The 15689-nt window shown below is 48.0% G+C and overlaps 1 protein-coding gene across 6 annotated transcripts in view; it reads left to right on the top strand.

Moving 5' to 3' along the window:
* Positions 1-2286: 2286 nt before the first annotated feature.
* ATXN1L (ataxin 1 like) overlaps positions 2287-15689 on the top strand; it is a 40476-nt gene continuing 27073 nt past the window's right edge. The window contains exons 1-3 of one of the 6 annotated variants that reach the window (XM_012437334.3): positions 2287-2352; positions 4250-4311; positions 5840-13366. In XM_012437334.3, coding sequence (XP_012292757.1) covers positions 5957-8026 — 2070 coding nt within the window. In that variant the 5' untranslated portion in view covers positions 2287-2352; positions 4250-4311; positions 5840-5956 and the 3' untranslated portion in view covers positions 8027-13366. Of the gene's footprint in view, positions 2353-2637; positions 2657-2899; positions 4312-5836; positions 13367-15689 lie in introns of those variants that run through there. The other 5 variants (XM_012437338.2, XM_012437336.2, XM_012437340.3 and 2 more) reach the window with 5 other exon arrangements.

Genomic DNA, 15689 nt, shown 5'->3' with positions numbered 1-15689 from the left:
AGCTACTCAGGAGACTGAGGCACGATAATTGCTTGAACTCGGGAGGCAGAGTTTGCAGTGAGCCGAGATTGTGCCACTGTAATCCAGTCTGGGTGACAGAGCAAGAATCTGTCTAAAAAAAAAAAATTTTTTTTATGGCCCTATGTACCCATCCAGGTGAGAAAATATAATAATTGAGGTCTAAGGATTCCCTAGAAAGAATCTTAGAGATCATGCATTGTATCTGTATCTTAATTTACTTTTTTTAATTTCTAAGATAATATTCTCCTAAATATTCAAACAATAAGTTGCTTCTTTGCCTTTTGACCGCCACCCAATTTCACTTTCCTCCCCAGAAATACCCAGTGTTAATTAGTTATGTATTCTACTCCTTTTCTGTACAGATACACACAAATATATGCAACCAAGGCTGGGTGTGGTTGGCTCACACCTGAAATTTCAGTATTTTGGGAGGCCGAGAAGGAAAGATTACTTGAGCATAGGAGTCTGAGACCAGCCTGGGCAACATAGCAAGACATAGTCTCTACAAGGAATTTGAAAAAAATTAGCCGGGCATGGTGGCACATGCCTATCATCGCACCTACTCTGGAGGCTGAGGTGGGAGGACTGCTTGAGCCCAGGAGTTTGAGGCTGTAGTGAACTAAAATGGCACCACTGCACTCTAACCTGGGTGACAGAGGTATTAAAAAAAATTATATGTACACACACACACACACACACACACACACACACACACACACAGAGAGAGAGAGAGAGAGAGATGCAACTGCAATGACTTGTCTTTTTTTTGTGTGATGGAGTTTCACTCTAGCTCCCAGGCTGGAGATAGAGCGATTCTCCTGCCTCAGCCTCGTGAGTAGCTGGGATTATAGGCGCTCATCATTATGCCCGGCTAATTTTGTATCTTTAGTAGAAATGGAGTTTCTTTTTTCTTTTTATGAGACCAAGTCTCGCGATATCCCCTAGGCTGGAGTGCAGTGGTGTGATCTCTGCTCACTGCAACCTCCGCCTCCCGGGTTCAAGCAATTCTCCTGCTTCAGCCTCGCGAGTAGCTGGGATTACAAGTGCCCACCACCACACTCGACTAATTTTTGTATTTTTAGTAGAGACGGGGTTTCACCATGTTGTTCAGGCTGGTCTCGAACTTTTGACCTCGTGATCTGCCCACCTCGGCCTCCCAAAGTGTTGGGATTATAGGCGTGAGCCACCGTGCCGAGCCAACTTATCTTTTAACATGGAATAACTCTGTACAGGTTTGTTTATTTTCTCCTTTAACAAAATGTTTGGAGATCTCTTCTGTATACATCTTACTCCCACCTCCTCATCTAGGTCAAGCTTCTTATTTTGCAGTAGTAGAAAACCACACATAAAGTCATACAATGACTTTCCTAAGTCGGACAGCTACACAATAGGGACCAGAGACCAGCCAGTAGTTTCTAGTCAAACAAAAATCAATTGTTATTTATTGAACAGAGTTTGCAGAAACTGGAAGTCTCCAATTCAGTGACCAAAACCGCAATTACTTTTGCACCAACCTAATAATTTTTTAAAAACAGTTGTTATTCAAACATAAATTCAACTGGTGCTCACTTTTGTTTTCACTTAAGTTAATCAAATGTTCAGGTTACTATGAAGTTGACAAGTTAATTTGTGATGAATGGTGACCTAATATTTCATTGAGTAGTCAATCCCTCTTTCCACTAAAAGAAGCTGCTTCTCACTGTACTAAACCCCTGCCTCTCATTCTCCAAACTTTCAGGTGGCCAACTCCTTGTCATCTTCCCCTAGATCATGAGTGGGGTTCACTCTCTTATCTCCCTCGGGGGCCGCTTCTCAACACTTAAAGAGCTTTCATCTCCACCTGTGTCTCCAAGACGGATCTCCTTCTCCTGGGCCTTGGTCACCTCGGGATTCCCCGAGGTTCCCCAGAAGAGGCTGCACAAGTCAGGATAGGAAGTCCAGGAAATGGGGAGGTCGCCGATGACCACGCCCAGGGACTATTTGAAAACCCCCAAAATTTACTGAGGTGGAAAAATTGCGGGTCATTGTGGGATTAGGGTGAGGGGACCTGGTCCCAGGGAAAAGAGTTTGTTTTCCCACCAGAGGGAACGCTGAACGCGAAGGGAGTCTGGCGCCCTTCCTTCCCGGGGAGTCCTGGGCGTTGCTCTCTCGCCCCAGTGGTGACGCAATCTCTCCGCGCCGGGGGCGGGATGCGTTTGACGCCATCTTCGGGCGCCCGGCTGGGGGGGCGCTGGGTGTGGGGCGGCTCCGGGGCCGGGGATGGCGGCGGCCGCGGTTGCGGCGGCTCCGGGACGAGCGGGTGGATCCCGGGAAGCGCTGTGAAATGGGCCGGTGAGTGTCCCTGGAAGTCGTGGCCGCCGGGGCCAGGCAGGCCTGGGCTTGGTGCTCCGGAGGAAGTGGCCCCCGGGAGCCCGTTGCTCCGCCGGGCCGGGGCCCATGAACCGCGGACAGAGGGAAGGGAAGAGGCCGCACCTAAACCCCTGCGCCCTTCTTTCTACCCCGGCATGGAAGGCGGCCTCAGGCCCCGGCGCCCCGGAGTCTGTATCTCTGCGGGCCAAGGTGTCCGAGTCTGCGGTGCGGGAATGGCCCCCAAAGAAGGAAGCGTCGCTTGCAGGCCCTCGCCTCTGCCCCCTTGGTGGGTCGACCCTCTACTCTCTAAACGCAGAATTCCCGATTTCGAGCCCTACCCTGATTGGAGCAAGGATTGCGGGACCACTGGGAGCCATAACACTAGTCTCTGACAAGCTTCTCTTTTTTTGTCGGGTGCACCTCTTGCCCGCAGAGAATTGGGGTCTCCAGCTGGGTTCACCCCCTTGATTCCGACCCAAGCGTGTTGAGGAGCTTGGTTCCGGGCTCTGCTAGCAGCGTTGGCAACTCTCTTGTTAGCTCGGTTGGGGTCACAAGCTGCGTCTTCCCTTTGAGATCCTCAGTGAGGTTCTGAAGAGGCCGAGGTTTCGGATTTTTAAGTGTGTTTTGCTTTGTGGGAACCTGGCGCACAAGCTTGGCTCTTTGTTATCCTTTCTGCAGACCTTTTGCCTCTTTCGGTCCTTTTCCTAGCCTGTGTTTGCTAACCTCTGGGTGACCTGAAGGCAGGTTTTCTCTAATGTTTTCGTTACAGAAAGCAAGGATCATTTTGGGATTGAAGATGTGACCCCACTTTCCACTGGAAATGAAGAAGAAAGCAAACTGCTTTTCAGTTACTAGAACTGCTGGTGGAGAACAGAGGCAACATTTATGCCACTGTGTAGTATGTGTTTGTGGAATTAGGAATTTGTCTTCCCACTGTGCTTTCCTATCCTATTACCTTTTATGTACACCTGCATCTTGCCAATCATGAGAGAGAAATGTTGCGTTCAGTTTGGGTTGAGGGTTGCAGTGTTCTATAGGACTTGGACAGGATAGTCAGTAGTTTCTTAGAGCACTCATCTCTACTGCCTTCTCTGTTTTCAGAGGTTAAGGCTCCATTCTTTTGTGCTTCGAGTTTCTGGCAAGTGTAGATTCAGATATTGATGGTTTAGTGGTAGTTTTGTTTCAGTAGTGTTAGCCACCTGAGGACCAAGGCAGTATTTTCAGTTTCTTTCCCACTTGATTTAGCTCTTGGTGTAAAGTTGTCACTCAGAATATTTTACACGAATATTCACACACACACACACACACACTTTTACCCTGAAAATCTCTTAATAAGTCTTCCCCTTGAGTGACTCCCCCTTGACCTCTTTTTCTGCCCCAGAAACATAAATAATTGTTCTTTTCATCTAGTGCTGCCTTTTTCATTTAAGTAACCTCCACATTTATGTTTTCACGGGCCCTGTATAAAGGGGAAATCCATGGAGTTGATTTTTCCTGCTTCCCATTGGTCATATGGGAACAGTATTAAATCTTACATTTTTATTTGTGCATTTAACTGAAATTCGGATTGGAAGCAAGTTTAACATTTGGGGAACAGGCATAGGTAGATGTTAAGGAAACAATGTTAAGAAAAACCATTGAAATTTGATGCATGGATTTTTTCCAGGGATGTCTTCTTACAAGTGAGAGCATTAGAGATTTTTTTTTTTCCTCTCTTCAACTGCCTAGGTACTCTGGGTAAATGTACCATTTACCTGTGGAGAAGAAGATGAGGCAAGGACGTGTATACTCTAATGCCTTGGAATTACCTTTCATGATAACCCTGGGTAAAATCAGAGGTCCAGCAGCTGCTTACTCCATTCCTGTTTCTATCTTCTAGGCTCCCGAGCCAGCCGGGAGGACACTTACTACAGCTGCTCAGAAGCACCACTGGAAGCTCAGGTAGTACCGGCAATTTGAATTCCTTGTTTCAGGAAAATATCTGGGATGTCACAGTGGAAAAACAGAACAGAATATAACATAAGAAGGCTTTTTCAGATTCAAAGAACTGGAACCTGGTTGGAAGAAATAGGCAGCAAAGTTCATGTGCACTGAAGTGTTAAGACCAAAAAGTTGCTTTATCACAATGGACAAAAGCATTTGTGAAAGGTGACAGTAAGAGAAAGGGAAAAGAGAACTTTCTTATGAATTATACAGATACGGGGGAAAAGACAGGCATGTTTAGAGGAATGGAACCAGAATTTTATAGAGTGGTGGCTGGAGCAGACCTGCAATGGAGAAGGAGCTATTGGCAAAAGAAAGCACAACAGAAAAAGAAAGGGAATGAATAGAGAAGGCAAATTGAAGGTGATCATTGAGAAGAAAAGAAGCCTTTTGAGACTAGGGAACTGGAAGTCTACGTAAGGTCAGAAAAATACTGTTTTTCTTTGGTGGGGAGGAGAAACAAGATGACAGCAAACTAGATTACTCACTCTTGCTATATGGAATCTGAGTTAAAATGTAGTATTTCATGGGACAAAAATGTTTATTTTCATAACCTGGTTAGGGAGCAAAGTTTAAAAAAAAGAAAAAGACACAAGCAGACCTGAGGATTTGACACCTAGGTCCTTGAGATACTGATGATACAAGGCAAAGGTGGAAGAGAGTTTTTTAGCCAGGCTTGGGATGGTAGTAGGTGAGATCATAACCCAAATTAGGCTACAGAAAGGAAGCAAGGATGAGGTCATATGTTCAGGAAAGAAGGTGGCACATTCATATTTGATAAAAAAGGAGAAACTTAAGGAAAAGAGCCAGCAGGAGGCTGGGCATGATGGCTTATGCCTGTAGTCCCAGCACTTTGGGAGCCTGAGGCGGATGGACCACCCTAGGTCAGGAGTTCGAGTCTAGCCTGGCCAACATGGTAAAACCCCATCTCTACTAAAATTACAAAGTTAGCTGGGCCTGGTGGTGTGTGCCTGTAGTTCCATTCCAGTTACTCAGGAGGCTGAGGCAGGAGAATTGCTTGAACCCAGCTGGCAGAGGTTCTGGTGAGCTGAAGATTGCGCTGCTGCACTCCAGCCTGGGCGACAAGATCAAAACTCCATCTTAAAAATAAAGGAAAAAGAGCCAGCAGGAAAGACTTGGTGTTCAGAGCCCCCTTTGGGAAGAAGGCTGAAAAGACTCAAGATGCTCATGAGACACATGACTAACCATGAAGCTGTTGGTCTCTCTGGGCTTGGGGAGCCCACAGGTTATTTGCGCATTGGTGAATAGTCATCCGTGTAGCTCTTGGTGCCTTGTGGTTTCCCCCATTGTTTCATGTTCCAGTCTGGATGAGTTGGGGGTAGTCTCCTTGTCTGCCCCCTTCTACCTTCTTTTTTCTAATAATTCCCTTTGTTACATCTTCCTCCATGGCACAATTCCTCCTATTTCCTTTGTCTTGGCTCATCCCTAGGTTACTTTTCTTTGCCTCTGATTTGTTCCCTAGCAGATGTGGGCGCCCCAGCCAGAAGCAGAGAGGGGTACAGGGAAGCCACAGCGAAGCCCCTTCTGATGCCCCAGGGAGCAAGCCGACTCCTTCCAGGCTCCAGGAACACCACAAAGCAATATGAAACCTGTTCATGAGAGGAGTCAGGAATGCCTTCCACCAAAGAAACGAGACCTCCCCGTGACCAGCGAGAATATGGGGAGAACTACCAGCTGCTCCACTAACCACACACCCTCCAGTGATGCCTCTGAATGGTCCCGAGGGGTTGTGGTGGCCGGGCAGAGCCAGGCAGGAGCTAGAGTCAGCCTGGGGGGTGATGGAGCTGAGCCTATCACCGGTCTGACAGTGGACCAGTATGGCATGCTGTATAAGGTGGCTGTGCCACCTGCCACCTTCTCACCAACTGGCCTCCCATCTGTGGTGAATATGAGCCCCTTGCCCCCCACATTTAATGTAGCGTCTTCACTGATTCAACATCCAGGCATCCACTATCCCCCAATCCACTATGCTCAGCTCCCATCCACCTCGCTGCAGTTCATTGGGTCTCCTTATAGCCTTCCCTATGCTGTGCCACCTAATTTCCTACCAAGTCCCCTCCTATCTCCTTCTGCCAACCTTGCCACTTCTCACCTTCCACACTTTGTGCCATATGCCTCACTTCTGGCAGAAGGAGCCACTTCTCCGCCGCAGGCTCCCTCCCCGGCCCACTCATTTAACAAAGCCCCGCCTGCCACCTCCCCACCTGGGCAGTTGCCACATCATTCAAGTACTCAGCCGCTGGACCTCGCTCCAGGCCGGATGCCCATTTATTATCAGATGTCCAGGCTGCCTGCTGGGTATACTTTGCATGAAACCCCTCCAGCAGGTGCCAGCCCAGTTCTTACCCCTCAGGAGAGCCAGTCTGCTCTGGAAGCAGCTGCTGCAAATGGAGGACAGAGACAGCGAGAGCGAAATATCGTAAGACGGGAAAGTGAAGCCCTTGACTCCCCCAACAGCAAGGGCGAAGGCCAGGGACTGGTACCCGTGGTAGAATGTGTGGTGGATGGACAGTTGTTTTCAGGTTCTCAGACTCCACGGGTGGAGGTAGCAGCCCTGGCACACCGAGGGACCCCGGACACTGACCTCGAGGTCCAGCGGGTGGTTGGCGCTTTAGCTTCTCAGGACTATCGTGTGGTGGCAGCTCAGAGGAAGGAGGAACACAGCCCCCTCAACCTATCCCATCATACCCCCGACCATCAGGGTGAGGGACAGGGGTCAGCCAGGAACCCTGCAGAGCTGGCAGAGAAAAATCAGGTCCGTGGGTTCTACCCTCAGTCCCATCAGGAACCAGTAAAACATAGACCTTTACCCAAAGCAATGGTTGTAGCCAATGGCAACCTGGTGCCCACTGGAACTGACTCAGGCCTGCTGCCTGTGGGCTCGGAGATCCTGGTAGCATCAAGTCTGGACATGCAGGCCAGAGCCACCTTCCCAGACAAGGAACCAACACCGCCCCCCATTACCTCCTCCCACTTGCCTTCCCATTTCATGAAAGGCGCCATCATCCAGCTGGCTACAGGAGAGCTGAAGCGGGTGGAGGATCTCCAGACCCAAGATTTTGTGCGCAGTGCCGAAGTGAGCGGGGGGCTGAAGATTGACTCTAGCACGGTCGTGGACATTCAGGAGAGCCAATGGCCTGGATTTGTCATGCTGCATTTTGTGGTTGGTGAGCAGCAGAGCAAAGTGAGCATCGAGGTGCCCCCTGAGCACCCCTTCTTTGTATATGGCCAGGGTTGGTCCTCCTGCAACCCTGGGCGGACAACACAGCTCTTCTCTCTGCCCTGCCATCGGCTACAGGTGGGAGATGTCTGCATCTCTATCAGTTTACAGAGCTTGAACAGTAACTCAGTTTCTCAGGCCAGCTGTGCTCCCCCAGGCCAGCTGGGTCCCCCCCGAGAAAGGCCTGAGAGGACGGTCTTGGGACCCAGAGAGCTATGTGACAGTGAGGGGAAGAGCCAGCTGGCAGGAGAGGGCTCCCGTGTAGTAGAGCCTTCCCAGCCTGAGCCCGGTGCTCAGGCCTGCTGGCCAGCCCCGAGCTTCCAAAGATACAGCATGCAAGGGGAGGAGGCACGGGCCGCACTGCTCCGTCCCTCTTTCATTCCACAGGAGGTAAAGCTGTCCATTGAAGGGCGTTCCAATGCAGGAAAATGAAACACTTTCCCAGACCAGGACTGGGCTTTACCCCAGAGCTGAGCCTCGCCGCCGTGAGCAGGCAGAGGATTTGCACATGCCGAGCAGGGAATGGCTTTCTTGGCAGTGAGATTTGGGGGAAAGGGGAGGCATGAAGTCAGCCTCCCAAGGCAGAATCTGTTGCTCATTACCCCATGGCGTCCTTTCAGGACAACCCCAGAGGGTGTTGTGATGGGGAGCAGCAGGCCTGGGGCAAGGAAGGAAGGGGGTGCACACAGGAGAAGAAACATTCCAAAATCAGGGCCTCCCTGTTCTTTCCTCCCCATCCCTAGCTCCTGCAAAGGAAAGTCCAGGCTTTGGGAGCAGATGGCAGAGGGAGGGAGTAAAGAAAGAGCCAAAAATGATGATCCACAGCTTATAGTAGCAGTTAAACTGTCAGAAGTTTTTTTCCTTTTTTGTGGTGGAAGGGCAGGAGGCCCCAAGGTTGGAAATAAGAGGGTTCCCACCCAGAACCCTTCTTGTGAGAGATGTGCACTTTAAAGGGTGATTTTATTCCAGATGTCTATGGCTGAGTGTGTGGGGGAGGAGCACTCTCATCGACAGGACTCTGCTTGATCCTCTGCTTCATAGCCCTTCCCCATCTCTCCTCACCATTCCGCCTACAAGGCTTCTAGCAGCACGGGGGCCCGGAGAAAGAGCCCATGCAGGGTGCAGAGTGAAGAACTACCTTGCCAGGGACTCAGTCAGGGGACTTTGGGAGAAAGACTCGATAGCCAGGCTGACTGGGTTCTAGGCAGGGCTTCTGGAAAGGTAGCTCACCTAAGAAAGCTCCTCCAACTCAGCATGCCAGACCCACTTTGAAATCTCTCAGAATCTCGTTGGTAATGGTGACTTTAGAAAGAGCTAGTAGACTCTTCCCCAGGCACCAACCCCCCACCTTTGTCTGTGTTGTGCCTAAGTGCCTGCGCCGTCCCCACCCTCCTGCTGCCCTGACCTCTGCATGGTGTCGTGACCTGGGCCTCGTTTGTAGCTGCACTGTCTTTCCTTGTCTGCAAAGTTGGTTTTGTCCACTCTGACCAAGACCTCTAGTTTTTGGTGGGTAAGGGGTCTCTCGGGTTTCCCCGTCAGCTATAATCTCTATTTTTAAAATCTCAAAATCATGTCCCCTCCACTTCCACTGCCAAACAGCTAGGTGGAGAAACAAGAAGGGAACTGTGCCCTGGGCCAGGGTGAATTCGTGGCTGGGCAGTGCCCATCATGGCATTTTCAGATGTCCCATATGTCCCCTCCCGTCTTATTCCACTGCTTCTCCCAGCATTCTGGCATCTCCAAGCTATCCCCTCCCACCACTAGCTCTAAGATTCTAGGATAGTCTTGATAACATTTCAATACCTGAGGTAGATGTCATTTTGTGGTGGTATATTCCTCTGCAAAAAGTATTTTCAATCTTAGTTACATTTGCACCCCCCTCCTGCTCCCCGCCAATGTCTTAATCCCACATTTTCTTCACAACTTTTAGCATCAGCTCAGACCGTGGGGTTCCATTGGGTATTGGGAATTAGGCTCCCCCACTAGCTTTCAGGTGGGTGAGTTTTTTGTTTGTTTTTTGGGGGTCTTTAGACTCTTGAAGGCAACTCAGGGTATTGTCCACTCAGCTCTCTGGTTAGACTTCTCCAGGCTATGATCCTGGTATTTCCTTTATAAGGTATACTTGGATTGGCTGAGACCTGGCCTGGCATCAGGAGTCCAAACCTCTGAGGTCTGATCTCTGCTCTGTCAAGGACTTTCGGCAAGTCTCGTGACCTCTGGCTCTTTCACTTCCTCCCCACCTGCCAAATGGGGATAAATAATCTTACCTACCTCCTGGGGGGAGGGGAAGTTCTGAGAATGGAGTCATTCTTAGTGTTCAGGTGCTAAAGGTTGTTCTCCTGGGGGAACAGAGTGACTGAAACTGGCTTGTTTGCTACAAGCCCTACACTCCACTGTTTGATTCCTTGAAAGCAGTTGCCTGGTCAGTCAGCTTTTAGGGGTCCATCAAAGGAAGCTGCTGACGTAACTGCGAGTGCTTCAGTATCTGGTTTGTGTCAGAACCAGACACCAACTTTGTATTGCATTTGGGATCATATCTTTCCTCTTCTCTGTCCCCCATTCTCTGAATGCTGCTTTCTCTGGCTTGTCTCCTACAGTGGGGGCCTGTGGGGTTGAGTCTTGTGGAATCCCTTCAAATGAGAGCCTTGGGAGAAGGCCTCATCTCTGGCTGTTTCATGAGCAACTTATTCCTAGAGTTCATTGTTTGCACAGGTTTCTCACAAACATCCTTCCTCATGGGAAGGCTCATCAACTGAGTTTAGTAACATGTACACAGGAGATGCTCAAGAAATGACCACAAGGATACAAGCTGAGCTTTCTCTTTATGGGGAAAACCTATGTCTAACTAGATATAGACTAATTAGTTTAAATCAAATCACCCTCCACTTGGGCTAGTTGTGACTTTACAAACTGGTAACTTCCATTGAATTCTGGAAAAAGAAATTCTTGAGGACCCTGGCAAGTTGGGCCCTGACCTTTCTGTTGTTGCTTCTCTTCTGTCTCTTGCTGGTGAAGCAATACCAGCAGCTCCTGTAATACCACAATATCGTGCCATGCATATGTAACATATTAATACTTGATCTTGCTGAGCTGCAAAGGTATCTTTCATAAAATATGGTCCCCAGGAAAAGAAGGTCTGTGCTCTAAATCTCAGTCAGAGCTATGGCCTTCCCCTTGCCTTTAACCTCTAGTTTAGTCTTTTCCTCTAGGCATGAAAAGTAAGACTAACCTGTGGTGTGTCCATTCTTCCTTATAGGAATTTCCTGAGTTTGCAGGAGACACGAGAGCAGTTTTTAGAGAGTCAGCATTTTGGTGGGAAGTTGTCAACTTTTTAGGAATGAGCAGTTGACAAGGGCCAGAGCCTGTTCCTTGTCAGCAGTAGGATGTTCCCAGAGCTTAGGAATAGAAAGGAGAACTGCTGACTGTCTGGCACTGTACGGGAATAGGGGAACCCAGTAATGGATGGATAATAAGCCAAGTCTTGAATCATTCCTATCAAGATTAGTGTATATTAGGAAGAGAGGTGGCATGGAGGAAAGGGGCTCTGGGAGTTCAGAGCTGAGTGCTTGTACCTGAGGGAAGGGGTCCCAGCGGATCTGGGCTGATCCTTCTGCATTCTTGGTCCCAGTTGGTTATACCACCAAGGGCTTTGCTCTGCGCTGCTTTGCCACTGCTGCTGTCTGCTCACTGTCCTGTCTGCTGCCCTCTACAGCTCCTGTCCTTCCATGTCTTTGGCCATGTAGATAAGTCCAGGCGTCTGTTTCATTCTTACCTGTGTTCTGCCATGTTATTTTATTGCAAAGTCACGTTGAATAGGGATGGTATGAAATGCTGCTGGTGGGCTGGTGAATCCAAAGGGATATGGCTTCAGTGCTGTCGGGAGCCCTTTGGCTCCAAATGTCTGACTATCTTGAGGGAGAAACAAGCAGGTTTCTACTAGTGGGTGTCTTCTGTTGTATTAACTTCTTTCCTCTGTGGTATCTTGTATCCTGTTTTAAAAATGAAATGAAGGGAACCACATTAGGGCCCATGCCAGCATCCCATTTTAGTTCCTCCAGCTCCAGTTAGGTGGATTCTGGAGTTTGGAGAGAGTTTAAAGTTTGGCTGAAATAGCCCCTCAAGTGGGGTTTAGTTTTCTTTTTACCAGTGGGCATCATGGGCGATTTAGAGGGAAGAACAGAATGGTGGTGTGATTTGAACCTGCAGCAAGCAGGCATACTGGAGTTGAGTGATCCCTCTGGAGATGAAGGGTGGACATGGATTGACTGGGAAAAGGCCCGGGTCCATTGGAGTAAAGATAATCTGATTGATTGAATTGGCCATGGGAGGTTAGGTCACAGTCTTATTTAAAAAAGTAAATAGGACAGAGACTTAAGTTTTAGGGAGACATCTTGGCCTCCTAGGCCAAGTTTACTAAATGACAGTGAAGCTACAGTACCTTCCAGTTGGGAAAAAGTGTACACTACAGTTGAAGAGCTGAACCTTATTAGGTTGGATGTTGATCAGGAACCTGTTTGCCCTTTGCTGGGAAGCCTTCACCCTCCAGCTTCCCTGGGGTAGGGAAGGTCTCCCACATTATGCAATAATAAAATAAGCATCTGGGTCTTTGCAGCTGTCAGTTGCTCTTTCAACTCTAGGATCCATCTTTGGACCAGAAGCCTGGTCTGGGCCTAGGATGACACTGGCCCCAGAGATGCTAGAGTCAACTGCACTCTCTCCTTAACTGCAGACTATGCACAGTGCCTGGGGCGGAAGGAGGAGAGGTGTCTCGGTTTGCCCTGCTGCCTCCCCAGCAGGAACAATAGTCATAAATGCACTTTTCACACTAAAGGTTTCTTTATTAGTTCTCCTGTTAAACCTAGATCCCTCCCTGGTAGATTGCAAACTCAAAGTCTTTGTGATCCCAAAGCCATTCCACTGCAAATGCCCAGCAGTGAAGATGGCCTCAAATTGGGTTCCTGCCTGCAATGTGTCTGGCAGCAGCCCATGTGCCTTTACCTATTGTCAAACTTGCAAGCATTTATTTGTCTTTATGACTGTCATGGGGACTGAGGTTCTTCAGAGAGAGAGAGAGAGAGAGAGTGAGCTGATGACACAGTGGTTTTACACCCACCCCCGGACAGGGAGTTTGCACGTAGTTGTGAGCTGTGAGTGGTTAGTGCATTGCTGGTATTGCCGAAGGCAGGGTTGATCCCTCACTTGCTTGATACTTGCAACTTGCATTCAAAAGAATCTAGATTGTGTTGGGGAAGGGACTGATTGTACTCATGGCTAACTTGAAGTATTAAAATAAGGCTGTTCCCTACAACCTTCTTAGTCACACAGGATCCCTGTAGCCAAAACAGTATATGATCCAGCTGCAGAGAGCAGACTGCTCTCAGCTTGCACAGCACCTTAGGTGAGGGAAGAATATATGGATAGGGAATGGGGTGGAGAAAGAAGGATGAGAATGTTGTCATCCAGGTGGCTTTAGGGTCCTAAGGAGTGGAGGAGGATGGCACTGGGGAGGTCTGGATGGATCTGGTAGGAGTTCCCTGTAGATAAATTACTGATCCCCCATCTACTATCCCCAGTGTGTAATGGCTGAATTAATATGTAATCAACTGCATTGTATCTAAAGCCTTAGAACTAGTCAGGTGCTCCCTCCACCCAATACCATTTCTTACCCTCTAATCCTACCTGATCTTTAACAAAGCATTAATAATTCTAAGGATAATCTCTATTTTGTTGTGCTTTTTTGTAACTGTTTTAAATAAATCAATTTGTACTGTATATTTGTACTTTTGTGAGATCCTTTTTGCTGTTTTACCATTTTAAGTCTCTGTACTTGGCTACACACAGATTGTATTTTTATTGTTAATGCTCTTCTTATGGATACCTGCATTTAACTTGTGGACTATGTAAACACAATATCTATCAATATCTATATATCTATATATCTATCTATATAAACTACTAGCTTTTCCTTTTGGTGTTTGCGCCTTCTTCCTATCCCAGCCTTAGATGGTGGCCACGGGGTGGGGGATAGAAACCTCTGTGGGAGCAGTTACATGGTGCCTATCTTTGTGCGGTGAGCACAAGGCAAATGGCATGAGCTTGTCCTGGCATGGTCTCTCCCCTCGGTTGGTGTGGATTTCAGAGACCTGGCAGTCTACCTGAAGACTTAGATTCTAGTGGACTCACAAGGATCTGTCATTACCTTCACTGCTGGCCTCCTCCCCAATTCTTTACTCAGGAATGCCGCCAGTAATATGCCCCAATCATAGCTACTGCCTAAAATTTACAAAGCTTGCCACTAGTAAGTGGCCTTTATGGAACACTTATTATGTGCTATAAGATATCCTAAGTGCTTTATATATAGGAACAAGCATTTGTTGCTAGTATTATTTCCATTTTGTGGATGGGGAAGCAAAGACAGAGGTTAACTAACTTCCCCAAAGTTACACAGCTAGTAAGTGGCAGGGCACTTTTGAACCCAGAGATGCAACTCCTGAGTTTGTATTATTTCAGCTTCTTGTGAAAATTGAGATCATCCATGTAAAGTGCTCAGAATCATCTTTGGCACATAGTGAGGACTGTCATTTTGAAGCATCCAAGTAGGACTCCAGTATGGAGCTCTGAGAGAAAGGCATTTGGTTCAATTTTTTCTTTTTTTTTTTTTTTTTTCTTTTGAGACAGAGTCTCTATTGCCCAGGCTGGAGTGCAGTGGCATGATCTCTGCTCACTGCAACCTCTGCCTCCCGGGTTCAAGTGATTCTCCTGCCTCAGCTTTCCTAGTAGCTGGAACTACAGGCATCTGCTATCACGCCTGACTAATTTTTGGATTTTTAGTAGAGACGGGGTTTCACCATGTTGGCCAGGCTGGTCTTGAACTCCTGACCTTATGGTCTGCCCACCTCAGCCTCCCAAAGTGCTAGGATTACAGACATGAGCCACCATGTCGAGTTTTTTTTTTTTTTTTTTGAGACAGTCTTACTCTGTTGCCCAGGCTGGAGTACATTGGCACAATCTCAGCTCACTACAACCTCTGCCTCCTGGGTTCAAATGATTCTCATCCTCAGCCTCCCAGGTAGCTGGAGTTGATTACAAGCACGCCAAGTAAGTATTTTCTTTTAAATGTATTTTTCAAAACAAATATTTTAGCCTGCCTGGTAGAAGTAACCTTAGTTTATTAGCTGGGTGTGGTGGCACACACCTATGGTCCCAGCTGCTTGGCAGGCTGAGGCAGGAGGATCTCTTAAGCCCAGGAGTTAGAGGTTACAATGAACTATGATTGTGCCACTGTACTCCAGCTTGGGTGACAGAGTGATAGCCTTTCTCAAAAAAACAAATCCTAGGCTGGGCATGGTGGCTCATGCCTGTATTCCCCTTACTTTGGGAGGCCAAGGCAGGCAGATCACCTAAGGTCAGGAGTTTGAGACCAACCTGGCCAACATGGTGAAACCCTGTCTCTGCTAAAAATTAGCCAGGTGTGGTGGTACACACCTGTAATCCCAGCTACGTGGGAGGCTGAGGCAGGAGAATCACTTGAACCCCAGAGGCGGAGGTTGCAGTGAGCCAAGATTGCGTTATTGCACTCCAGCCTGGGCATCGGAGTGAGATTTCATCTTCAAAACAAAACAACAAAAGAAAACCCTAGTTTGGTGGGGGTCAGTTGACACTTAAACAGCCTTGGACCTATGGAGGTCAGAGAGGAATCCAAGTTTCCCTGTTAAGATACTGGAAGAAGTCCACATTCCTGGCATAGTTATTTTTCTGGCTACAATTTAACTAGGGCACTTCCTTCTGGACCTCAAGATCTATAATTATCTAAACTGAACACAACCTTTGGTGCAGGCTAGGAAGGTTCTGTGCCTGTTCTGTACCATCACAGAAACTTTTTAGAAATGACCTCAGCTCTTGTCTCCTCCATGGTTTGGCAGCCATACAACCTGCCAGAGTAATCATTTGGCCTAGCCTTAACCACTATTGACCTGAACGTTCTTAACCACCTTAATTCTGGATTTTCTTCAGTGAGTTTATTATCCTACCTTGCCTCTGGTGAATAAATAAAACATAAAACACAAACATGAGTTTCTTGGTGCTGTGGACCTTA

This window comes from Aotus nancymaae, unplaced genomic scaffold (assembly GCF_030222135.1).
Source record: "Aotus nancymaae isolate 86718 unplaced genomic scaffold, 86718_ANA_hifiasm-v0.15.2.pri h1tg000030l, whole genome shotgun sequence".
Taxonomy (NCBI): domain Eukaryota; kingdom Metazoa; phylum Chordata; class Mammalia; order Primates; family Aotidae; genus Aotus; species Aotus nancymaae.
The sequence above is the reverse complement of the archived record's forward strand: the minus strand, read 5'-3'. Positions and strand labels throughout refer to the sequence as shown.